We start from the raw sequence: 25914 nt of genomic DNA on the forward strand, positions 1-25914 counted from the left end.
TCCCTTCCCTTTCCCTTCCCTTTCCCTTCCCTTTCCCTTCCCTTTCCCTTCCCTTTCCCTTCCCTTTCCCTTCCCTTTCCCTTTCCCTTTCCCTTCCCCTTCCCTTCCCTTCCCTTCCCTTCCCTTCCCTTCCCTTCCCTTCCCTTCCCTTCCCTTCCCTTCCCTTCCCTTCCCTTCCCTTCCCTTCCCTTCCCTTCCCTTCCCTTCCCTTCCCTTCCCTTCCCTTCCCTTCCCTTCCCTTCCCTTCCCTTCCCTTCCCTTCCCTTCCCTTCCCTTCCCCCATTTCTTGGCTTGTACCCCCTTGCATTTTGCCAGTGAAAAAACCACAGAAACAGCAAAATTCTAGCAATTATAAGCCCCAGCAAAGGATCCCAAGCTGGAAGACTGAAAGGTCAGTTAAGTAAGTGGGAGGTTTGGTGGAGCCTGGTGCCAACTTCACCTCTCAGCACAGAACCTGCTGTGTGACCTCCCCTCCAGCTGCAGCCACTGCTCTTTCCAAGACAGATAAGCAAGTATTTATTTATTACTGAGTTATTATAATTTTTTTATACTGCAGTCAGGCTGCAGGAGAGTGTGGGACTGGAAAGAAGGAAAAAAAGGGTCATTGGTTGGCTATGAAATAAGGCTTTCAATAACAATTAGAGCTGATAAGATTAGAAGCATGGGAAAATACTGGTCTTGTTAGTTTTTCTGTGTTGATTTTCACATGCTTTCTATTTTTCCAAATGCTGTATTTGTTACTTTGTTACAAAGTCTCAAACTGGAAAGTAAAAGTGGGAAAATATGTGGTCTATACACTTATATATTTATTATATTTATTTATATTTATATTTATATCTATTTATATGTATAGAAATATATATAAACATATGGATACATGTTCTGTACACAGGTGTATACAAAAAATGTATGCATATAAATATATACACATATTTGTTGTCTATACATACATATGTATGCATACATGATAAACTATGTGTTTACATGAACTTTTAGCTCACAAACTTGGCATTAATCTTCTGCACAAGGGAAATGAATGGAGAATTTGTTGTCCAAAATAGGGTTATTCTTGAGCAGACCACAGAGATAAATTTAATATTTAAGTAGAAAACAGTTTAAGGCAGTTAAAGTAGAAAAGAAAGTGTAGAAGAAAAAACTTGCAAATGTACATTTAATCTTCCTCTGCTTTTACTTCCCCTTCTCTTTATTCAGGGTAACAGAAATATCATTTCATCTGTCTAAACAGTACCAGCACAAATACCATGGCCTTATAATCTTGTAACTTTAGCTACAATAAATTCTAATTTTATGCTGTGAATAGAACAAACTGATTTGGATGTGTGTAGGAGCCCAGCAGGCTGTCCTGGATGTCCTGCTGAGGCACAGAGCAGTGAGGAATGGCAGATGGACTGCAGAGGAGCCAACAGGAACCCCCAGCATGTGGGAAGAAGCAGAATTATACAGGAGCACACATCCTTCAGCAGAGCAAAACACAGCCCTTCATAGCTCTTAATTGTGGTGGGTGGATCATCAAAACCAGCTGGGAGTGTTGGCTCAGGGGTGTAGTTCTCATGGAAGGATTAAATTGTGAGACTGTAATGCATGGAAAGCCTAATCAGCATCCAGCCATGCATGAGCAAAAGACTGGTCTAAAAGAAGGAGTGATCTGGTCAGTATTTTATGCTTTCATTCTCCACATTTTGTCAATTTATTGTTGAAGGAATTTCTGCCTTCCACTTACTGAGTGATGTTGATGAGGTGGTATTTGTCTATGAGGATGTTGCCCAGGATCACTCTGAACCACAGAGGAGCCACTGCCTATGTAAAGCTGATGAGATCAAGTTATTGCTGAGCAGAAGATCCAAAATAGCTGTGCTCTTGTGCTCCCAAAAAACAGTAGTCAAAAAAATTGAGTCTATTGAATATAGAAACCTGGACAATAACAAAAATGTCTCTAAGATCAGGGAGGAAATGAGTGATATAATACATCCAGGTTTCCAACACTGAAGAACAGGAAAATGCTGTGAAAAGGGAGTAGAACAGTCAAATTTTCCACTGTTTCCCTCTGCTACTATCCATTTCCATGACACCAAACTAGAAAAGCAACAAACCTACTAAAAATATGGAAAAGATCTGATACATCTCTTCAGTGCTAATCTATAACTGTACAGGACATTTTATCAAAGATATCATAGATGCTGGTTAGAAATGATGTTTTCCATTGACTGCCAATTCCAAGGCACTGCTGCACTGAAGTGTCCAGTATTGTACTGGAAGTGAGGAACAGCAGCTGAGTTCTTTTTTAACAGCATCAATTCTCAGCTTCTTTCATAATCTGTTTGACTTCACAGCAGTCAGATGGACATTTTTTTTTTCCCATTCTTTTTAAAAATAAATCAAATCCAAGTCTGAACACACATCAACACATTTGGTACAATTATAACAATAGAAGGGAAGTGGCTGAGAGCTAAAATGAAAGAGCTCAGGACAGAAACAGAAACATGAACATTTGTGGGAAGGGACATCACACTCATGCTGTCAGTGTAAATGCAGATAAATGATAAACTTGGTTTCAATGGCCTTGCCATGCTGTTTAATTTAGCTGGCTTATTTGAAGTGACACGAGAAAAAATCTGTGAGAGGAAGAACTGAATCCCTGGTATTGAATTTGCCTCCTTCTCTAGAAAAAAAGCTGGAGTTTTTTCCCTGCACTGGCCACAGCAAACAGCATTACTAAAACCACAGCAGCTTTACTGGTAGCACAGAAGGAAACCGAGAGGCAACGCACAAACTGCGCCGTTCATGATGGGAAAACGATGACACAGATGAAACTTGAGAAAGAGCACATTGTCCTGTGGGCCTGAAAGTGCTCTGGGGCTTTGCATTTTTGATTCACCTTTATCTTCTTTCTAGAGAAAAACATGTGGCAGTAGTGTGGAAAAATGAGTGATGATGTCAGAACAGGCTTATGAAACAGAGCAGGTATTAGAACAGATTTCATTTTGTCTCATGTTCTTTCTGATACCTCCCCCTCCCCATTAAATTTCTCTATTTACACTCCTTTAGGTAATAATAAATACACTTTTCTCTGCTTATGTTTTTAAATCATCTCTTAGCTCCTCTTCATCCAAAGTCTCCTATCACTAAAAGGAGAATAAGAATACTGACTTATCTCTGTAAACTGTTAAAAAAGCAGAGGAAGGCTCAGAAATAGCAATTTACATTGTACATTATCTGAGTCAGATAAATATTCTATATTTTTATTAGATGTAAATCAATAATTTGAGAAAATATCAATGTTTAATAAAAGTTAAATGAAGTCTGCAACAGTTTCCTGGTAATTGGACCCATTCTGATGAATATTTCATTTTATTCAACATTTTAGAAAGGGCTCTACTAAATGCATTTGTTAATTAGGCCACAGGGATATTTCTTCTCTTTTTGTACTGAATTAGAAAATTCTTGTGAGATTGTGGCTTCTACGAAATGAAACAAATCAATTTATTAGCCTGGGGTGACAAATTTGGTCAACTCACTGTGTGCACTTCCTTTTACTTTACTGAAAACCAAACATGTCACAGTCCCCCATTTAGATCACAAAAGAACAAAGAAAAGGAACAATTGGTAATGGGAAAATGTTTACAAATCTTACTGTAAAGTATGGTTTGGACCTCTTTGTATTACAGCTTTCATACAGCTGTATTATGATGCAATAAAGATAGAAATAACTTATGTTTTGAGAAGGATGTCAGTTCAACACAAGTCTATGCATTACCAGAATCTGATGGTTTCATTTCTTGAAGCCCACTGAGAACTTTTCTCCCCTAAGAACCACTACAGAAATGCTTCTGTAAATATTAAAACCGTGTTGACTGAAATGAAATAGACCCCACAGGGTTGCTTACTTGTCACTAATTTACTTTGAAGATTTTTCACTACTTATTTTCCTGCTGACCCCTATAGTAACCTTCCTGTACTTCTTGGTTTGTTTTTCTTAGGTGGGGTTTTTGATTGAGTTTTTTAATGAGAAACATAACCAAAAGATGAAACTGATCATAGTGTCAGCTTTTTATCTTGGCCATGTGGTGTTAGAACTTCAAGCTGTGGTGCCTGAGTAACTTGCCAAGAGCATCTGGAGCCCTGACCTGTTAGCCAACTATCTGGGTACTGCTAGAGTAAAAACTGATAACAAATAGATTAGCTAGAGGAGTGATTTCAGTCTCAGTTTCTCTCTGATGCTGTGACTCACAGGATTTCTGAAGTAAATGGGTGCAATCCATCATTTTTTTGGTAAGACTGTTTCAAACAAGATTAGATAATTATCAGCACTGCCTTAGGTTGATTTGTGAGACACAAAATAAACCCCACAGCCCCAGCTCAATAATCAAGAATCCAGAGCAACTAAAAAACCTCATTAGTGCTCTAAATAGAGTGAGGGACTCAAATGAATATTATTTGTCAGTTTGTAATCTAGGTCTCTCCAGTATGTTGCATCAGTTATGTACTCTTTTTGCCAAGACTGTACAGCATTGGCTCTGTGTGTGTGTCTACACATGCACACAAGTGTGAACTAACAATATATAACAGCTCCTATGATATGCAATGTCATTTCTATTTCTATATAACATTTTATAATACCAGGTAAGAAAAGTTCTTATTCCAGAATTCTTATATGAAAAGTTTTTTACCTTTTAAAAACCTTGTAATTAGCCTTCAGGGAAAATCTGTATTTATATGGAAATTATACAAAGAAGCAGCAGGATCTTCTGTTCCTTGCAATAACCCCAGTGGGCATGTTAGTACCTATAAAATTTATTTCAGATGGGCAGATAAAGGGGATACAAATTAAGAACTTGTTTTCACAAAGATCCTAAGTTACTGAAATGTAGGACTGGCATCGCCCCGGAAAAGGAATAAGAAATGAATGGTTTTTCCATGTCCTAAAAAATAACTGAACTCATGAAAAGGAATGAGGAAAAAGAAAATGCTGAAAAAATGGTGAAAAAAATCCCAGAATGCTGAAAATGAACTGTAAATTATCTCTCCATTTTTAAAAAAAATCTTGCTTTCTGTTTGCTGCTGGTTATGGGAAAGAAGCACAAGGTGTTCCAGCTTTACCATCCAGTGGTATTTTTCTGCAGTCATCAGGTGCATCTGAGTAAGCAGAGCTATTTTTACATGCCCAGCCATCTCACAGTAAAGCAATCACATAAGTGCAGAGTCATGCACAGCACTCAGGGGAACCACTCCTCTTGGTTTGCAGAGTCACACACAGGGGAAAGGAACACAAACTCATCCTATAGATATTCACGAGTTTGTGACGAAGTCTCAGTTTCAGGCTCTGCCCTGACCCATAGCAAAATGTTCTCAGAAATTTTCCTGCAGTTGCACTAACACAGTTAAGTCCAGATTCAGTTATATTTCTGTTGGTGGCAAGAAAATTTCAGAAAGTCCCAAGTACAGCCATGACAGCCACTTTCCTGGCTGACACATCAAGGAATGCACTGGGGACCTCCGAGAGAGAAACGTGACGGTCCTGAGCACTGAACCCTGAACCCTGATAGTGCAAACTGCAGTGCTACAACTTCTGCTTTTGCTTGTTTGGCACACAGGCTTGAGTACTCACTGTGCCTTACTAAATACTTACAACCAGAAACAAACTTCAGAATTATGCAAACTGAGAGAAGTCAATGCCACATTCTACAGCTCTAACAAGCCTCATCTTCTCAGGAGGTGCCTAGGAAGTGTTGTGCCATTAAATGGCCTGATTGGTGTGTGTAAATCAACATCAAACAAGAAGAGATACTCAGCTAAACATTAACATGGCCCAGAGATGAATATTTAAGTTCATCCAAGTGGAGATGTTCTTCACAGAGATCTGCTAAGGGGGCCTGGCATCATTTATGCCACAGTCTGCACATGGCAGGATGTCACTGCAAATATTCTGACCTCCTGGTATAAGCTTGTTGATGTTTGACACCACCTTTTAGAATTTTAAATGGAAACACTCAAAGAGTGACAGTGATAAATGTTGCTGAACCTTTCAGTATGTACAGGTAACCATTTTCAAGCTTATGGCAAAATTTAAACTTTCATTTCTTCCAAGTACAATGCAGCATGCAGGCTTTAAACAAAAATCAAGAGCAGGCACATGGCAAGTAAAATAAGCCCGGGTTTTCTTGGGGAAAATAAAATAGACCTAATGCCATAAGGTCCTTGTTGTTATTCTGTGCTTTCATCAGCAGCTCAGACACTGTGATAAGCAGGCTGCTTATGGAGATTTGGGAATTTTTGTATCCTCCTGCACTCTGATCTCTGCTATCCAGTGTATTAATGAGCTCCTGGGTGTCTTTTCAGGGTAAAACAACTCATCTTCCAGAGCACAGTAAGGGGACCACTTGCTCAGTGGCCAGACAACATGCACAGGACCTGGCTAAGGCTTTTGCTCTTCTAGCTAGCCTCACTAGCAGCCTTCTATGAAGGAGGAGTGTGATGAAAATAGGAAATTTCCTGCCTAAACCCATGTGCCAGGGCAGGTGTTACATACTCCAGGCTATTAACACAAAAATCTGGAGGATACAAACAGTACTTCTGTGATTTTGGATACCTTAAAAAACAAAGGGGACAGCAAGGCAGGCAGGGGCAGCATCCTTACCCATGAAAGACACGGTCCCACAAGAGTCATTCCAGAAGCACAGAGCAGCTCCCTGGGCAGGAATCAGGGACAGCCCACAGCTGGGTATTTCCTAGATGAGTCTCTAGGGAGGGAGGTGAGCAGCAGTGAGGCAGGGTCAGGGTCAACAAGGTCCCTGGCCACTGTCCCAGGATCCCAGTGGTGCTCAGGCACAGACCAAGGCTGCTGGCCTGAGCCAAAAGCAGCTGCAGGGCTGCTTGCTCCACCCATGGCAGGTTACATAGGCAATGCTGCTTGAAATACAGAAAGTTGAAAGCTCCTTGCATAGAAACTAGGACGTGAACCAAAGGCTGGCTGTGCATGCACACAGTTGTTAAGCTGGATGCTGCATCACACGGTCTGGGAAGCAGGATAATCTGCCAGCCTGATTCCACAGGCAAATGATGGTGAAGGGGGCCCATTCTTAACCGTGTTTGCTATGACCCCCATCACTACAAGCCTCCACAGTGTTGCTGGGTGGTTTACTCTGCTTCAGTGAAGGAGCAAAAATACAGAAAAACAATACTTTTGAACAGTTTGCTTCATGTAAGCAGCAAGGATGATTTATGCATGTTAATCAGCTACATCACACTGGATCACCACCAGCCAAGAGTATATATTTTATAGAACCATGGAATTGTTTAGGCTGGGAAGACCTTTAAGAGTCCAACTGTTAACCCAGCATTGCCAAGTCCATCACTAAATCACATCCCCAAGTGCCACAGCTGCACATCTTTTAAATACCTCCAGAGATGCTGATTTCACCATTGCCCTGGGCAGCCTGTTCCAGGGCTTGAGAAACCTTATGGTGAAGAATTTTTCCTAGTATCCAGCCTAAGCTTTCCCTGGCACAACTTGCAACAAACACACGTGGTGTAGGTATTTCCCTGTTTGCCTCCATACCAGTTGCTACACACACATATCTTCCCATCTTCTGCCAAAATCAGATGACATCATATTGCTTTAAAAGAAGTGAGGCACATGCTGGAGCAATGAAGGACACATCTCACACAAATTTGAAATCAAGAACCATAAATGGCAAACATTTATTCAAATTACTCAGCATCACTCTTCAGAAGTAACAGTAATAATTCACTTTTGCCACTCACCATCATATTGAGCATACTACACTTTGAAAACAGGTATCACTTCCTCATTCTATGACATCTTATGTTGTATTTAGCTAAACCTACCCAGTCTGTGGACAAGCCATAGGGGCATAGTCACTGCAAGGCTGACACTGTCAGAGGGCTGAGCAGAATTAAGGACATCATCCATTTCTATACATGGCAAAGCCTGTGTACACAAGGATAGGAGCAGAGAGGGCCCTTCTCCATTATCTGCCCTCATGGATCCCAAAGACTCCAAATTTCTTTGTAAAACAAAAGCCACAACATGACAGACATGGACCAAATCAGCACCAGGCTGACTCCTCTGACAAGGAGCATCTGTGTTAGTGAGGAGCAGCTCATGAAATTCCTTGCAGCACTGGCCAGCTCCAGACTGAAACAGCAGCACAACAAGCAGGGACAGCTCTCCTCTGCTCGAGGCAAAAGCATCCCCTCTTTCCAACAGGGCACAAACTGCTTCCCACTCAGAGCAGCCAGGAAAGCCCCTTTATCACCATGGCTCTCTCACGATGCACAGGAAGGTCAGATTCTCAACTACATTTGCCTCTGCCTGAGGGAATGAGAGCCCTCTTGGGTAGAAATCCCCTGTGTAGGCTGCTGCAGGAATAAATGCAGAGTGATCACCCTGGGGATAACAGCACTTTGAGTGTCATGTGAGAGCTACAGAAAACCTGACATGACAGGTATCACAGCTCCCTTGTGGCAAAGCCATCCTGTAGCTGTTCTCTATGTTATGTAGGGAAATTTTCAAGGTGCTGCTCTGGCAGAGACTTGTTCCATTTGGCTTATATTTCTCCAAAGGAGATGTACATCTGAGAATTTTGCTGAGGTCAGAGACATTATTAATAAAGATGTGAAAAGGAGAGGCTGGAAAATGTCTTTCATGTGTAAAATTCTGGTATAGATTGACATTAATCCATGGGTAAACCTGGGAAGGAGACAAATTTTGTTTTCTGACTATTCTAAACATCATTTTCTCTATTAGCAGGAGTCATGAACAAATTCTGATACTATTATTATCAGACATTACATCTGGAAACCTGCCTATTCTTTTCCAAAGTGTTTTCAGCTCAAGGATTCTGTGCTTCTTCAGCTCATAATCTTTTGATATTATATGCAACTTTGAGCAAACCTCTTGGTATCTCATTGCTTCAGGTCTCATCATTCCAAAACAGAGGGAAAAAAAAAAAAAAAAATCCCTGCCTGATTTCATTCTACAGAATGAAAATTGTTCCGTGTAAATGCTACGAAATATCGGTGTCTTCCCCCACCTCCGTTTGGGGTAACACTTGCTGCACCGGGTGTGGTCTGGATGGAGCTAATTTTAGCAGCAATGCTGTGTTTTAGATCTGAGGCCAAAGCAGTGCTGATGACAGAGCAGTGTTTCAGCTCTTGCACACCCCAAGGCCTCCCCTGCTTCTCTCTGCCCCCAGGACAAGGCTGGGGTGGGCAGCAGGGAGAGACCACCCCAGGACAGGACAGCTGCCCCCACGACCCGAGAGATTTTCCGTGTATTGAAGATGATGCTCAGCAGTGCAGCTGGGGTGGTGCTGCTGTGTCAAAACAAGCCATTACTCACAGGCCATCGGTGCTGCTGGGGGTGCTGAGTGATGCCTTCAAATCACTTGTTTGGTTTCTTTTTCTTTTCTCTGTCACTGAACTCTCCTTAGCTCATCAAGTTTTTCCCCTCTGACTCTCTCCCCCATCCTGCTGGGGGGATTCTACCTGCCCATCACACTGGTCTAGTAGCTCTGGAAAGAAATAATGCCCAAAGCATTCTTCTCAACAGCTAATCAATCATTTGGCTACTCTCACTATCACACAAGTCAACTCCTTCACTCCACTTCCTTTAAGTTTACAAGAAACCCATAATTTTGCCTACAGGAAAGAACCATGAACCAAGATTTGGATTCATTATCTGGCAAATTCATAGCTTTTCTTTCATTCTGAGACACTTCCTGCATAGCTCACAGGAAATAAGAGATGGGGGCGATTGTGCTTCGTTTTTTTTTTTAAGCTGTTGGGTCAGCTAATGGCCATGGCATCATCTCAGAAATCTGATTAAAAAAATACTGCAAGGAACTGTTTTATCTACAAGTCTCAGTAGTGATGGTGCAAATGTGATATACAGATACAATGGAAGCAAAGCTTGTAATGAGAGACAGATCAACTAGTCTGAGGAAGAAGAGATGATCTCAAAAAGTCTTTGTTCTTTTTCCAGATACAGCAGAGGATCCAACAAAAACACTCATCCTCCAAATCTTCTCTTATAACAACACCTCTAAATTTTGTTAAGTGTAATTTCAGTAAATACAACATTATGAAAATATTATAATCTGCTCCCAGAGAAAATGGAGTATTTCCAAAGTAGGTTACATAAAAATTGTGACTTCGATGGAAATCCTTGAAGTTCAAACCCACTGTTTCTGAACCCAGTCCTTTTAAAGGTCTCTATGTGTCTGCACACCCTGAAACTGGAACATCATAATTGTACTTAATCTGACTTACTAGCCCCCAAATAAGCCAGTATGTAGAGTATTAGAGTATGTAGAGAACATTTCTTATTTTGTTTATGCAAGGTCTAACACAATTAACTTTCTCACAGTTGGCTTCCAAGTATTTCAGTCATAAACAGATAAGTGTGTCAATTAAATGGTCATAATGGGCATTCTGTTAAACCAGTTTGAAGTCAAATCTTTGAGGTTTTCTCTAGAAATTAAGTAAGGTTAAGCACAGACTGATATGATCTTAATTCCATAGACCAAATACTTAATATTCTGCAGCCTTTTTGCCTTTAAGCCATCTACAGCAATGTCCCTATTGTCAGTACTGGAAGATTCAAACAGCAAAGCAAATTAAGCTGTTACAAAATTTACTCAAGTCAAGCAGCAAACTCAAGGGAAGAGACAGCCGAAATCAGTGTCAATCAATTCTTAAACTCACTCCATTAGATGGTGGCCTCTCTATTTGTTCAGTTAAATATATTAGTAGCTCTCATCAGAAACTTTAATGAGAGCCATGCATCTGGAATCCCCTATAGTATTTGCTCTACAGCTTAGGGCAAGAAGATAGTAAAGACTTTGCCAAACAGCCACCTATCCTAAAATGTACTTTAACCCAGCAATAATTGTAATATATTGAATAAATTTAATATAATTAATTAGAAAAAACATTCACTGTACCACGAGTGTAAATTCCTGTGCCAGCAGGTAGCTCAGACACATTCAGCCATGAAAACAACTACAGTGAGATTTTCTTAGGAATTATCGCTTCCAAGAAATAAATTATTTTTTCTTTATGGTTTCCTGATTTTATCTTCTAAAAATCCATATCTATTTGTGTATCCACATTAGACTAATTTATTGTGCTAAGGCTGAGAAGGTACTGGCATGCAGGCTCCTCAGAAATACTGTTTTTCCATGTTCCATTAATTCTGTTTGAGAGCAGAAAGTGTCAAAATGCTTGTCTGCTTCAAGCATGATCTATGACTGAGAATATGCTTACTCTGGCTTATAACAAAAACACATTTGAACAAGAGCTGAAGTTTTCAGCAGCTGGTATCTACATGGCATTAGTTCCTCACTTCTGTCTGCAAAACACTACATTAATGACTTGAATTTAAAAGTCTGCTGAAAACTGCTTTTCCCTTTCCTGCCAGGATGATTGATGGATTCTCTGCTTTACAGATTGAACTCCAGAGGAACATAACTGTGCTGTTTCTTTCCTCTGAACTGGACACTAATCAGAATTTTAGGAAATGTTGCTATTTCTGTGGAAGAAGAGTGAGTGATGTGGTAAGGACACTTCCACTTTCTTATTCTAGTTACTTAATTCTTCCCAACACTTCTATATTATAATTCAGAAACTATTTCACCACTTAGTACCAAGGACATTCTAAGAAGCATCCAAAGTTTCTTTTTCCTGATTTAGAATTCTAGTAGAATTGAATTCCTACTCAACTATGAGTTGAGTTTCTTTTGAGGTTTCTGATGGTCTTAGGAAATCACCATTCCCCATCATCCTTTAAAACAAACATTTAAAATAAGACATTTAAATCAGAAATTTATCTAACCAAACTCTAGAGGTCTGTTTGCTAAAAAGAAAAAGCTAAAGATCAAAAATGTTGAAACTGGTTTTGTTCTAGTTAGAATGAGAGGTCTTGATCAGAAACATTGTGGACACTACTTTAGGAAATTTCATTACAAAACATTAACATATCAAGCAAATCTGCAAACAACTAGGTTTTTACCTGCAAACCTTTTGTTTCCAGTCTTGCAAGTGAATGCCAAATACTTACTCAGATTTAATAATTTTATTTTTCCCCTCAGTTTAGTTTTAAAATTGGCTGGCCTTTGAGAAAAGGTGAATAACAGAAACCAGAAAATTCAAATCACTCTAAATTAACCAAAGCAGAAAATCAACTTTATATATATAAAATCTGCAAAAAGTCTGTAATATGGATCATATTTTAAGAGTCAGCAAAGTGTTTCCTTGAACACACAAAAAAAAAATTGTCTGCAGTATTTCAAATCCTCAGATTCAGGAAATGATGTCCTATGAGAACTACAAGCCAACATATCCTGCACTGCTCAGCAGGAATAAATAAACATGGGCAAACCCCAAGGTTTTATCCAGAACAAGCTCAAATAAGTAACTTGCTTCTAAGTAGGAATGAAGTGATGCAAGCCTGTGAGTAAGGAAACAGCCTCCACTTGTTGATCACTTACATGCACCACAGAGTTTTTTACATTCTTGTAAATGGAATCACAGCTCAAAAATCAGTGACATCATGAAAGGATTTTCTAAAGAACCAAGAAAACTGCCTGAACTTCTTGGATCCAGAGGCAGCAGCAGCACTGCAATAAATTCCAGTCTGCAAGGTCAGACTGAGCCAATAGGTACCATTGTGCCACGGGCAGACAAAGGAGAAACTGCAGAAGTGAGACCATCCAGGGGAAGCTAAAGCAGGGCCTGAAAAGGCTGAACATTTGGGGGGATACAAACAGTAAGCACAGGAGGGTGAACTGCAGCAAACACCCAGAGAATTGAGGAATAACAAAGCATAACAGAAAGCTGCTGCCTTGATATGGACATCAAGCACATCAAGGGCCCTGTGAGACACCCATACAAGTGTGAATCCAGCTTATCTAATAACACCCACAAATATGAGACTGAACCACCTCAGTCCATATAAATGTGAAAGAAACTCCTCTTGGTGAAAAGTGTTGGTTCTGCTATGGACCTGACCAATGTCATGGCTTTGCATGACTCAGCCTGGTTATTTCAGCCTTACTGTGATTAAGAACAGGGGCCTGGGACTCTTCCCTCTGCATCAAAACATCAAAACACTTTTGGTTTTTACATCCTCCAAAGTGCAAACCATTAAAAAAAAAAAGGAAAAATCTTACATTAGAAATAAATAGACCCCATTTTCCTTCCCCTTGCTAAGATAAATATTCTCACGTGTGTAAACAGAAAACAAGGCTGAAAAAGGAATGTTGTGTTCCAAGTCAGAGCCTCGATGCAGAGAGATGGTCACGTATGTGCGTCACAGCGATGAGTTCATCCATGAGTTCACCCAATTTCGGGAATCCTGGCAGCCCCCAGGCCAACTTCTCAGAGAGTTCATCATTCCAGCAGTAAAACATCTCAAACATTACATCACCACAACATCCATACAGTGATCTATGTGAAGGATGTTTAGTCCTGCCCATGGAAGAAGTGCAAGCACGCCTGCAGCTCATAATTATTGTTAATCTATGAGTCACAAAAGCATCAACACTTCAGTAGTTCAGCATGAAAATCAGATTTTTGGATGCACACAGAGCTCTCAGGCAGCATCTTGCATAGCAGGGATTATGTCAGATTATTTTACGGGTTATTTTTCCCCCTTTTGCTCTGCATGATCTATAGCAAAGGAAATGGGAATTTACTGGTTTTTTTCAGCCCACAGCAGCCAGAAGATTACTCACTAATTTCTAATTAGTTCTGTTTAGGTAAATCACCTCAAGGCAATTCTAACACTTTTTAAGTGTCATTATGTCACAACTTACCCTCCAGGACAATTAGTAGTGATTTAACTCCATGAGGTAAACCACAACTTGATTGGCTGAATGACATCTGGAGTTCACAAGTAAAGAATACAATTTCTTACAAATTGAGCAGAGGTCACTATTTAGAAAATGACAAAACCCCCCAATATGTTGTATAGTCTTGTCCACAGAGAATTACTCTTTTAAATACAAAGACTCATAAGATTTTCACTAATGCTACAAAAATAGAACTACTACATCATTTAAAGGAATTATTCTTACTCCCTCAACAAATAACTCATGCTTAAAAGTGAAATTTTAAATATATGTACATTTACAAACCCCTCATTAATCTAACCATACTGTTCACATTTCTTTATTCCTGCTTTCCTAGGAGCAGTTTCACTTCCCTTTTATTTCTAGGCAGTATCTCATCACTTTTGTTCATACATTCTATGATGCATCTCACACATTATAGTAAATTGTGATGTGCACAGAATTACTTTTTCAAAACAACTTTGGCAAGAGTTCTTTAACAAAATCTGGGGATAAATTTTTCCCACATGGGTTTAATATCCTGTTACACCCTATACTGAGAAAGAGTTAAAGTGAACTTCACCTTGTACAGCACAGTATGGAAAATAAAGTTTTTTCTTTATATAAAGTCGTGCAGAACATACCTGTTGTCCATACAGTACTTAATAAGCCCTCATGATTGTCCAACCCCAAAAAAGTACACGTGTGCCACAGCACAAAGAGCTGCTTTTTGGAGAGGCAATCCAGGAAAAGCCAGGTACCAGGGAACGTGGCTCAAGACGTGACTCATTCTTTGGCACGCGTTCCTTTGACTGAATTCCCAGGAATTCCTCCGCGTTTCAGAAGTGACAAAAGGAAACAGTCATCTAAGGGCATTCCCAAGAACATGTGGGGTCAGTTTCTTACTCAGCACTTACGCAGGTCAAATTTCCCCTAAGTCAGTGGTGTTTTCCTGGGGGAATGCTGGCTTCATCCAAGGCACTATGAATACCAAGTTTTCAGCAATGCTTAATTTTAACATGCTGATACAATACTACAAATGTAAATATTATAAAGGATTCTATTTGGCAGCTAACTAAATTCCCTGAGGCTTGGTTTGAGGAGATCACTTCCCCTCAAAAAATCTGAAAGCATGGGATGGCTGAGTTTCCTTGTAGTTTGCTAAATAATTGGCAGGAAATCAAACATTTCTCCAGTACCAGGGCTTCATCGTGTGTTTCTACAAAATATTTTGACAGTCAGCAAAAGCAATCTTGCTCCAAATTCTTCAGTTAGCTCCGACTGTAACACAATAATGAAAATGTAACATGACATCTATGTGGGTTTTTTCACATTCTTTCTAATATGTAAAACGATAAAGCACAGGTATTTTAAAGCAGGAACTTTACTTTCTTCATAGCAAAATCAGCATATTAAGGGTGTAGAATATAACTGTACAAGTAAAACTTTCACACAAATTTTTCATAGTACTAAATAATTCAATATTTACAGTATTAGATGAAATAGCAAATATGCCAGGGACCTGTACCTTAAGCAAGTGCTTTACCCTTTTCTGTCACACAGGGTCTCCCGTGCAATAAAATCCAGTTATTTTTTTAGAAACAGCTGAGCTAACACACTGTTTTGAATTTATTACTCCTAATAGTTTGGATAATTCTTACTAGAATAATTAAGGTGACAAAGTAATGGTTTTCCACCATAAAAAAACTTCATTGAATCACAGGATAACTCATATTAGGAGGAAACTCAGAAGGTCTTTAGCCCTTACTCTGCACTTCCAATGTCTGATTACCCTCACAGAAAAATAGTTTTCCCTGTCCTTGATTGCAATTTATGTTGTTTGAATTTGCGCCCAGTGTCTTAATGAAAAGCTGAAATATTCTATTTTGTGTTTCATATGCACAATGAGCCTTGTGATCCATCACCAGGACGACTGACAGCCTCAACTTTGTAGTTGACCATCTTTTCCTTTCATCATGTTCTCATTCTTGTAAATTCTTCCACACAAATTATTCATTGCTGTCTTTTTACCCTGAGCCCTGTTAACACAGGAGGCTGCTCTCTATCGCATTGTCTAAAGTCTGCTCTTTTTTCTGCTTCCACCAGCAGCAGATTTTCACTGGCTGTGCTTTAGGCACATGGGCCAGAAGCATCTTCCATGACTGTGCTGAGCTAAGGCTGTGTGCAGACATGGAGCTCTACATTGTACACGTTATGATGCACATGCATACACATACAACAAATACTATTGCAAATAATAACTAAATGTAACCTGGGACTTATTTTTGTACTGGTTTAAGGCTCTTTCCTCCTACTTGCTTCCATCAGAATGGCAACATGGATAAAACTAAACCAATCCAAAATATGCTTTCTCTCAGTCCAGGTTACCATGCCCTATGAGAAATACTACACCAGTGTTTCTTTCCAACAGTGATATTCTTGATTAACAAGTTCTGTGCCAATAAAAAAGCACAATAAGGGCAGCCGGTGGGCAGCAGTTTATTAACTGTCAATCAGCTGGTTTTCTCTCATCAACTCATCCTGAGAGTATAAACACCGGCTGGTGATATGGATTTTGGCGACAGAAGATTTTGGTCTCTTCGAGGTCTTTGCTAAGTCCCTCTCTACTCTCGCCCAGGGCCCGGAGCCATCCCGGCCACCGATGCGGACACAGCACGGGCAGAGGATCCCGGGCGGTTCTTCTCCCGGGCCCTGGGGCAGGCGGAGCGGGGAGCGCGGGGAGCTCGGGGGTCGCCGCCAGCGGGGAAAGTCCCGCAGCGAGCCGGGAATTCCCGCAGCGGCGCCGGGAGGACGCGGCGCTCCGGGGCTTTCGCAACGCGGGGCCGGCGCCGCCCGCCGCCCCCCGAGGGACCCCGGCTCGGCCGGGACCCCTCCCCTCCCCTCCCAGCGCCCCTCCTGCACCCGCATTCCCCTCGATCAGCCGGGACTTCCCCGTGCCCCCGAGCCTCCCGCTCGCCCCCGGGTTTCTCCCCCCGCCCCCGGTGCCGGTTCTCCCGCCCGCCCGGCCGGGGTTCCCCGGCAGCGCTGCCCCGGGGCCGCATCCCGCGCTGCCCGCGGGGGAAAGCGCTCTCGGCGGGGCTCTCCCGAGGGCGGAGCCGGCACGGCACGGCCCGGCCCGGCCCTACAAACCAGGCGGGTCCTGCGAGCCCTTAAAGGGAGCGGCGCCTCCTCCCCGCCAGGGAAGGCGGAAGAGCGAAGCCGCCGCCTCGGTCCTGCTGCGCTCCGGGGTTTTATGCACCTGTCCGGGCTCCTGCTCGCCCTGGAGAAAGAAGAGAAGGGAGCTGCCTCGGCCATGTGCTCGGTAAGCGAGGCCGGCAGCACCGACCCCTTGGTGACCCGCTTCAGGCAGGTGGAGGAGACGCTGGAGAAGCTGCACCGGGAAAACAGGAGCTTGAAGAATAAAGTGCCGCGGTACAACGCGCTCTGCACCTTGTACCACGAGTCCGCGCAGCAGCTGAAGCACCTGCAGCTGCAGCTGGCGGCCAAGGAGGCGACGATCCGGGAGCTGCGGGGCAGCCTGGCGCGGCAGCGGGGCGGGGATGCGGCGGCGGGCGCGGAGCCGGCCCGCTCGCTGGTGGAGAGCCTGCTGGAGCAGCTGGGGCAGGCCCGCGACGGCGAGCGCCTCTCGGCGCGGAGAGTGGAGGCGCTGAGCCAGGTAACGCCGCAGCGGCGTCCCCGCACCTTCCCCCCGCAGCGCTGACAGCCCGGCCTCGGCCCAGCTCCTTCGGGCGCTGCCCGCTCCAGCCCCGGCTGCCAGAGCTGCTCCCCCGCTTGTGCCCGGAGGCAGCGCCGCCCCTTGCGTTCAGCTCGAAAAGGAGAACCATACAAGCCTAAACCAAAAACTTAGTGTGGCACTAGAGATCTTCATGCAGCTAGTTTCATGAGCAAGAAAAACAGTAAAAAACTCGTTATCAGATGCAGCAATTTTGATCTCAAAGATAATCAGCTGATGCCACGAATTTTTCTATCGAAGTGTTTTGTTTAAAGAGCTCTTTAAGATGGATTTTTGTATTGACAGGGAGGTAGCACGTTCATATTTGAAGAAATAACTGACAAGTCTGGATTGTGTGGAGATAGATTAGGGAAATCAGTATTGTTCTTGACAGAAAAAAACCTGAAAACTTCATCCCTCTCCATCCAGCACAAGTGCTGTTTTGGTTACTGTCATGAAGATTTTCCCAGGTTCAGCCTGAAATTCTCAAAGATTTTTAAAGCATTTATTTCTAGATGAAGCTGCATGGAGTAATTTCCAAACTGAGCAGCAATACTTAAAACTGAAACAAGTGTTTTTGTCATAAGTAATGTGTTGACCTAATGCTTATACAAAACATTTTCCATATATGACACTCACCTAAAATACGTTTTCAAGAGTTAATGTTTGGAAATTTGTTACAAGGGATGATCTTACTGACACTTTGCAGACAGATGACAAACTTGTGGTATCTGAATATATTTGAAAGGCTGATGCTGAGTATCTTGAAAGGGGAAGTTTAGCATTCAGCATGATGTGAAAGAATTTAAATGTCAGTAATAAAAACAAGTGCTGTTTATCTATGTCAGATGTTAATATTTATTTATTGAAAGAATAAAATGCTATGCCCAATCAGAATGCTGAAATAATTGGCACTAAATAATAACCAAATAGAAAAGACATTTTTGTGAAGCCAGAGGCCAGTGCGTTAGAAAAGAGTGATCCCAGTGATTTACAGCTCTATTAGCACTTCTGAAAACTAGAATGACAGAGCTGGGATTGGAGATGTCTCATGGTCAGCACTGGCATCCAGAGATCCTCAATTCTAGAGGAACATTGCTGCAAAGGTTTCTGGTACCAGCATCTGCTACTTCTTGAGGGTGTGAAAGAGCAGCTTGTTTGTTTACAAAGTCAGGACAAGAGCCTTTCAGGTGCATGGAACTACAGGTGGTTGCACCAGGCAAACCTCTTCCTTCTCAACACACCTGCAGAGATGTTAATGCAGTGTGGATGATCCCACAGAGCTTCCAATAAGACAAGGAGATGCAGAAACAAAGTGCAGTTGTTTCCTAGAGGTGTGTCAGACCACCTCATGTACCTGTGGCCAACCCAGAGCCACTGCTGCCACGGGGATTGTATTTTCTGCTTGTTTGTCCCTACCTTACCATTCCCATCCTTTCCTAGGTAGGAAAGTTGCTCTGTGTGCTACCTCTGCTTTGTCCTTGTGACAGTGCCAGGCAGTGAATACACTTCACTGGATTTGATGACTTTACAGTTCCTTTTTTTCTTTTGAGGAAAATCTCAATTATCTGGTATTTTAGTGTGCAGGACCTGTAAGTATTTTTCAGTCTCCACAGTTATTAATCTTAAATTACTTTGTTTCTCATTTTTATTGCTGCTGTATTGTCATAAAATCTTCCTGAATTTTGCTGCTTGTTCCTCCATTCTTCTGATTAGAAAGTGCTTGCATGGCTGCCTGAGCAGTTCTTGATTGATTTATCCAAGTTCCAAGATCTTGTGATCACACAGAAATGAAATTGATTGAATCTACTTTTTAAGTTCTTTGCAATGAGTACAGGAGCAATAAGGAATTACTGCAATATTGAAGTCTTAGATGCATTTTAGCTTTTGAGTGTATTTTGCTTTTAAATAACTTCCCCTTGCCCCTCTGTTTAGGAAGTGCAGAAGCTGAATCAGCAACTAGAGGAGAAAAATGGAGAGATACAGCAGATGATAAATCAGCCTCCGTATGAAAAGGAGAGAGAAATCTTACGACTGCAGAAGACTTTGGCAGAGAGGGAGAAGGCTCAGGCCACCAGTGATGTTTTGTGCCGTTCACTCACTGATGAAACTCACCAACTTCAGCGCAAATTGGCATCCACAGCAGAAATGTGTCAACATCTGGCAAAATGTCTAGAAGAGAAACAAAGAAAAGAGAAGGGGAATTCAGATGACCAGATACCTACAGAAAGATCTAATCAGGTATTCTTACAGCTACTGTGTGTGTGTTTAAAGTCTTATTAGCTTCTGAGATGTTAATTACAATATGATAGTTGTAACTGGGGAATGGTGAGAATCAGCCCTTTAAATAATTTCATGTAGGGCATTGAGTGCCATGGCAATGGTAAATAATTCTGCATATCTGAAATTTAGGATGGAAGCAGTTGTCTACCACTTCAGTTTTGGCCATCTCATCATCAGAGGCTTTTTTTGGAGAGGAGAAGATCTCTTGAGAGATTTCTCCTCTCATGAAACCTCTTAAGAGGTTTATCTAACCTCAGCAATTCCATGATTACGGTTCTCCCCTCAATACCTGGGAGTCAGAACCTATCTTATACCATCCCTGCTTCTGTGCAGCACTAGATGGTGCTGTGATTTTGAAGCTGATCTCTCCTAATTACTTAAGTATCAAAATCACAAAATAAGGTAGAGATATTTCAAAGGAGTATTTATATTAAGAACTCTGTAACATGTGGTTGTCTCTGCTAGGATTTGGCTTTGCACACGTAGTACAGACCTACAGAAAGTTGGTTGGGGTATATGAGTCAAGGTGTCATACCTTTTTTTTTTTTTTGCTTTGGGATTCCCCCTGGCATCTGAGTGCAGGGCAGTGCTTCTCTTCAGGAGGGATGTTTAAAATAAAGCTTCATAATAGGACAGTGTCAGAAATGCTACTGCAGGGCACAATGAAACACCTGGATCTTGGTGTACTTTGCCAAAGGCTGTTGAAGCTTCAGTTAAAGTTCTCATCATGGGGCAAAGGTAGATCATTGTTCTGTTGTTCCAGAAGTACTGATGGCTGAGACTCATTAGATAATTCATTAAAACACCATAAGGAAATAACATTAGCAGGGCTGCCTCTAGTAACAGATCAGAGCATTGAGTAGGGTGCTACAGACAGTTCTCATGAAAAAGAGTAATTCTGACTTTTGCTCTTACTGCTGCACTGTGGTAATGCTGTTTTTCACATGACCACTCATCTGTGCTGTTGTGATGAACTCTATACATTCTCATGTTTGCTTTGTCAAACATCCCAGAAGTGTTTCCAAAGAAAACTTATATTAAAGTTGCTTGTAAGAAATAGGAGTTGAGTAGATAGAAGAAAAAAGGACTTTTTAAGCATTTGTCATTATCATATTTAATGTGAAATTGATAGACAGGAAACTTGATTGACTTTGATATATGCAATAAGAAGCTAACCTTGTACAGTGGGGACTTCCCTGTTGAAGAGGAGAAATTTCAGATGCCAGTACTAGCTGATTCTAGGGAATTTTGCACAAAAGTGTTCTATATTACTCATGTACACTGGGGTTTTTTTAAGCAGATGTCACAACTATAAAAAAGAGGTATCATTTTAGTCAATTATTTAGCAAGCAGGGTTTTTTCCCCTCCGTAATTTCTTCCTAGTACTGGCCAAAATTGACAGTAATAACAAAGCAAGATGAAGGCATATCTGTGGCCTTGTCAAACATTCTCCCACTCCAGACAAGTAGTTTTGCAAGGAGTTTGTGTAAACTCTTAAATTCTGTTGTCATGAGGTCCATTTAATAGCGGTTAAAAAAAACCTAGATGTGTGTCACTACACATCACTTGAAAAAAAAGAGATTATTTTCAGTTAACAGCACAGCCAGACAGCATCTGAGATTTTTATGTTAAAGTAACACCTGACTTTATCTGAAAATTGCAGCTTTTAGACAATGAAACTTCACTTCAAGCTCTTATTTGCAACCTACAAGAGGAAAACAGGATGTTAAAACAAAAAGTAGCTCACGTGAGTACTTTCATTTTGTTACAGTAGAATAATATTTTTTAGGTATTTTGTATTAGAGTAAATTTGGAATAGATAAGGTCTGGTTAATCTAATTACATGGGAGTTTAAAGCAAGACAATTTTTCTTAGTACTTTCAACATGGCACATAAGTTGTTCTTAGCTAAGGGAACAAAAACTATTACATAATTTTTAACATAACTGGTTTTTGCTGTTAAAAAGACAGTGCAGAAGAAAATAATGTTGTTCCTTCCATGGATCAGTATTCCACCCCAGAACAGCAGTGGGTCCAGGGTGAACACCAACCGCTCCCTTCCCACGTTATTTAATACTGCCCCTTTGGACTGGGAGCTGGCAAGGCTGCCCGGGAAGAGTCTGCACCACCATCTCCTGCTCTCCCAGACAGTGACTTACCCACCCTCAGGCTCCAGTCAGCATGTTACACCAGCCCCTAGAGAATTTTGGTCCTGCACATGTAGACAGCCTATGAAAGCCTGGAAGTTTGTGTGTTCCTGTTCTTCATGCCTCTCCTGGATGACCTTTCAGGTGGAAGATCTAAACGCCAAGTGGCAGAAGTACGATGCGAGTAGGGACGAGTACGTGAAGCGCCTCCACTTGCAGCTGAAGGAGATGAAGTCACAGCTGGAGCAGCACCACAGCACAACTCCAGCACAGAGGAATTCTGACCTGATGCACAAGGAGATATTCCGCTTAAACAAGCTGCTGGAAGAAAAAATGAATGAGTGTGTAAAAACCAAGAGAGAGCTGGAAGACATGAAGAAGGCTAGTGAAGGGGATAACGAGCGCATACAAATGCTGGAGCAACAGGTCATTAAGCTTCTTTTTCCTAGAAATGGGGATTCTTTGTTTCTTCCCAGATCACTGAAGTCCAAGGGGAAAAAGGGATTTATTTTTGGGACATTTGCCTGCCTATGCCCATTTGCTATATAGACACTTAAAAACACAGATTTAAAGGAAACTCATTGCTTAAAGAACCCCATGCAGTTCTGTAGCCTTAATATAGAATATGAACGATCTGCAAAAGAAATACAAACATTTTTGAAATACATATATGATAGAGAAGATAATACTGAGATTCTGGGAATAAGTAGCAAAGGACTCCTAGTCTCAGCTTTTCAACCTAACCTGCCAATGCTCTCATTTATAAAATATTAACATAATAATTCTATTTCAGGTCCTGGTTTATAAAGATGATTTCACATCTGAGAGATCAGACAGAGAACGAGCACAGAGTAAAATACAAGAACTTCAGGCAGAAATTGCATGTCTGCAACACCAGCTAGCAAGAAGACAGGTAAGAAAGCAGCATGCTCCTTTTTTAATTTAAGCCTGTTAATAGAATTTGGGACTAAAATATACTTTCAAATATATTTTAAAATATTATGTCTAAAACAGTTCCAGCTCAGTGCAGCTATCAAAAACTTAGATTGTTTCATAGTCAGTTCTGGTGGAAATGCTTCCCAGCCCAGATGTAATACCCTTTTCCAGTCCCTTTTCTTCTACTTTTGGATCAACATAGGAAGGGTGAATTCTTTGAAGGCAGAGGACAGCCATGGCTCTTGGCATCTTTAAAGTAGCACACTGGCTGTGTTCTGTGTCTTCTACAAACCTTCTTTACAACAACATTAATAACACTGCAATAATTGATTAATAATTTATTTACAAGTCCTCAGTTAAATATTTGAGTGGTGTTTCAGATCGAGGTGATAAAATATCACCCATTAAAGAATATATTTTTATTGCATCTTTTTCAAGAGCTCTTCTTTCTCTTTCTAGGACTCAAGAGACACAAGTAGTCATTTCAGGGTTCATGCTGGTAACCAAAATAATTTGTATGTTCAGACCAATGTCGAACACCTACGAGGCAACAGCCCAGGCCAGACAGGCACGAGAAGAACAAACTCACAGTCTGAACAAGCTTCTCCTCCTGGGGACAATGGAAACTTGGGACCTGAAGGCAGGGCACAGGGTGAACTCAGATGCCCTCATTGCATGAGGTTTTTCAGTGATGAACTCAGTGATGAATTCCTCAAGCATGTTGCTGAATGTTGTCAGTGACCACAGGCTGTGAGGGGTGTAAGTCAATCACTACTTCTATAACATAAAACTTGCTCTTTACATATCTCCTACAGTCCTAAAACAGAGTAATTCAAATGGAGAGCTCTGGGGAATTAGGAGGATGAACAATATCTACCTCTTGCTTGGTTTTGCCTTCTCTTGGACTGTATGAAAGGCTTCAAGAGAAAGCAAAGTGTTTTTCTGAAGAATTATTTTTGACAGATACAAGGAAGGCAAGTGTAATGCAGACTCTACTACAAACTAAACTGAAACCCACGGTGGTAGTTTAGCTTCAGAGTGCAGTTTGACTTTATTTGGGTCTAATTCTCTACCACAGTCTGATGTCTTGTGAAAAAAGATCACTGAAATTGAAATTTTCCTCCTCTTCCAAAAAATGTAGGCTGAAGAACAGGAAGGAGTATTTTGGCAGAAGATAGGAAAAATCTTACTGTGCTTTATGTGGACTAAAAGCAAAAGTATTTTCCTGACTCTTGAGGCTGAACTGTCAGACATCTCATCTGAAAATCCTTCTGTTTAACTGAAATCAGAAGTGAAGAAAACATAGAAGGGCTGGTTATTGACTAAAACTAGCCTGCCTTTTTTGCACAGAAACAAGGTACAGGGATATTTATATTTTCTGTGCCATAATATCTATCTTACAGATTTGTAAATGTATGTTTGTGTAATTATTGATTGTATTCCTATTTGACCTAAGAATTATTTTTATAATAAAAGTGATTGTGCATTTGCTTTACTACATTAGTAAAGAGTTTGAAAAATCTCTTTTGGCGTAAGTTTTTAAATGTGAAATAGTAACTATACTAAGGGTTAATTAAATGTCATGGTTTCAGATATGAGTTATTTCATTACTTTAGTTTTAACCAGTTGCTCAGACAATTTTCAAATATGTTCAAAAGAAAATCATCTCTGAGCAGAAGAATGACATTTCAGAGGCACAGGAGCACATTTAACCCCCTACTCTGCCATGCACATGTGACTATGTCAATGCTAACTTAAACTTCTTATCCTTCTGCACTGGAGAGAGCTTCAACAAACAGCAGGGGACTGTTTTGAGGAGTATCTGCAATTAAAGTGCACAAATATAGGAGTCCCACAGGTTTTTGCAGCCTTAGCTCCAGGTGAAGCTGAAATTGTTTTCTCATTGTGTCAGAGCAAGAGTTAAGGATGGGATAGAAAGTAAAGGCCTAGTGCAAACATGACACTTCATAATTAAACAAAATTTACTTTGTGTAACAACACTCCTGTCTTCTGCTTTGCTTCATTCCCTGTTCCACACTTCAAGAGGAATGTGAATATTTTTTGGATATTTCCTTTTTGGGATCCTGTTGTAGCCCCAAAGGAAGATGATGGTTCATGTCATTGTTGTCTTAGGTGGGATATTACCAAAGGCAATGCCTGGGCCATTGCATGCAGCAATGGTTACTGTTTATCTAATCTACAATAATTGCAATCTTGTGATACACTACTAGCTTGTTCTTCCCAACACAACATGCACAAATATACAGAAAGTTTTTTTTTCTTGTTTTTTTTTTTTTGTTTTTTTTTTTTTTGTTTTTTAGTGACCATTTTTACATTGCCTTTTAAGGTCTTATAGATCAGATTCAGCCCAGAGAATATAAGCTGAGAGACATGATGAAACTTCCTGTGGCATAAACTAATCTTACTGTTTTGACTGTTCTCATTAGACAAGCCTGGTTATAGCTTCAGTATACATCAATATGATAATGCCAGTGATTAACACAGCAAAGCAGGGACTTGATTTTTGTACTGATTTACACTAGAAGACACTTAAGGAAACAAACATAGTAGTAAAGTAAGTTAGGTCTGGGCAGTACCTTTTTTAAATTGCATTGAGATGATGACTGCTTTAATATATATCAGAAGCTGAAGTCTGCTCTAAGTTTCCATTTTTGTTAATTTTTGTGGGTATAGTTGGATAGACTGACCAACAATAAGAAATAATAATTTCTAATAAGAAATAGATGCAGGAGTTAGAAGAATATGCAGTAAACAAAAATTAATAGTGCCTATTCTTGTGGATTTAAATTCTGTGAATTACTTCTTAGTCAAAGCAGAGGTTAGTTTCACACTACTCCTGGAAAAGGAGAGCACTTCAGTGCTGGGAAACTGGACATACCTCCAGCACTGGACCAACAAACAAAATCAGGTGAAGTTACAAATCA

At 40.9% G+C, this 25914-nt stretch overlaps 1 protein-coding gene across 2 annotated transcripts; it reads left to right on the top strand.

Moving 5' to 3' along the window:
* Positions 1–17060: 17060 nt before the first annotated feature.
* Positions 17061–24493, top strand: TNIP2 (TNFAIP3 interacting protein 2). Of its 2 annotated transcripts, none has more exons than XM_056490766.1 (6): positions 17061–17547; positions 19540–19845; positions 21551–21634; positions 22178–22459; positions 22827–22946; positions 23429–24493. In XM_056490766.1, exons 1-6 carry the CDS (start codon positions 17125–17127, stop codon positions 23708–23710), a joined length of 1497 nt encoding a protein of 498 aa, XP_056346741.1. In that variant the 5' UTR covers positions 17061–17124; the 3' UTR covers positions 23711–24493. The 2 variants fall into 2 exon arrangements, with proteins under 2 accessions (XP_056346741.1, XP_056346742.1); XM_056490767.1 differs by having other exon boundaries at positions 17061–17193.
* The last annotated feature ends 1421 nt before the right edge of the window (positions 24494–25914 follow it).

This window comes from Oenanthe melanoleuca, chromosome 4, assembly GCF_029582105.1.
Source record: "Oenanthe melanoleuca isolate GR-GAL-2019-014 chromosome 4, OMel1.0, whole genome shotgun sequence".
Lineage (NCBI taxonomy): Eukaryota > Metazoa > Chordata > Aves > Passeriformes > Muscicapidae > Oenanthe > Oenanthe melanoleuca.

Coding starts and splice junctions, on each gene's coding strand:
- TNIP2 (XM_056490766.1), top strand. CDS start 17,125: ATGCACCTGTCCGGGCTCCTGCTCGCCCTGGAGAAAGAAGAGAAGGGA. Junction 21,635..22,177: donor TAAAACAAAAAGTAGCTCAC/GTGAGTACTTTC, acceptor ATGACCTTTCAG/GTGGAAGATCTAAACGCCAA. Junction 22,947..23,428: donor ACCAGCTAGCAAGAAGACAG/GTAAGAAAGCAG, acceptor TTCTCTTTCTAG/GACTCAAGAGACACAAGTAG.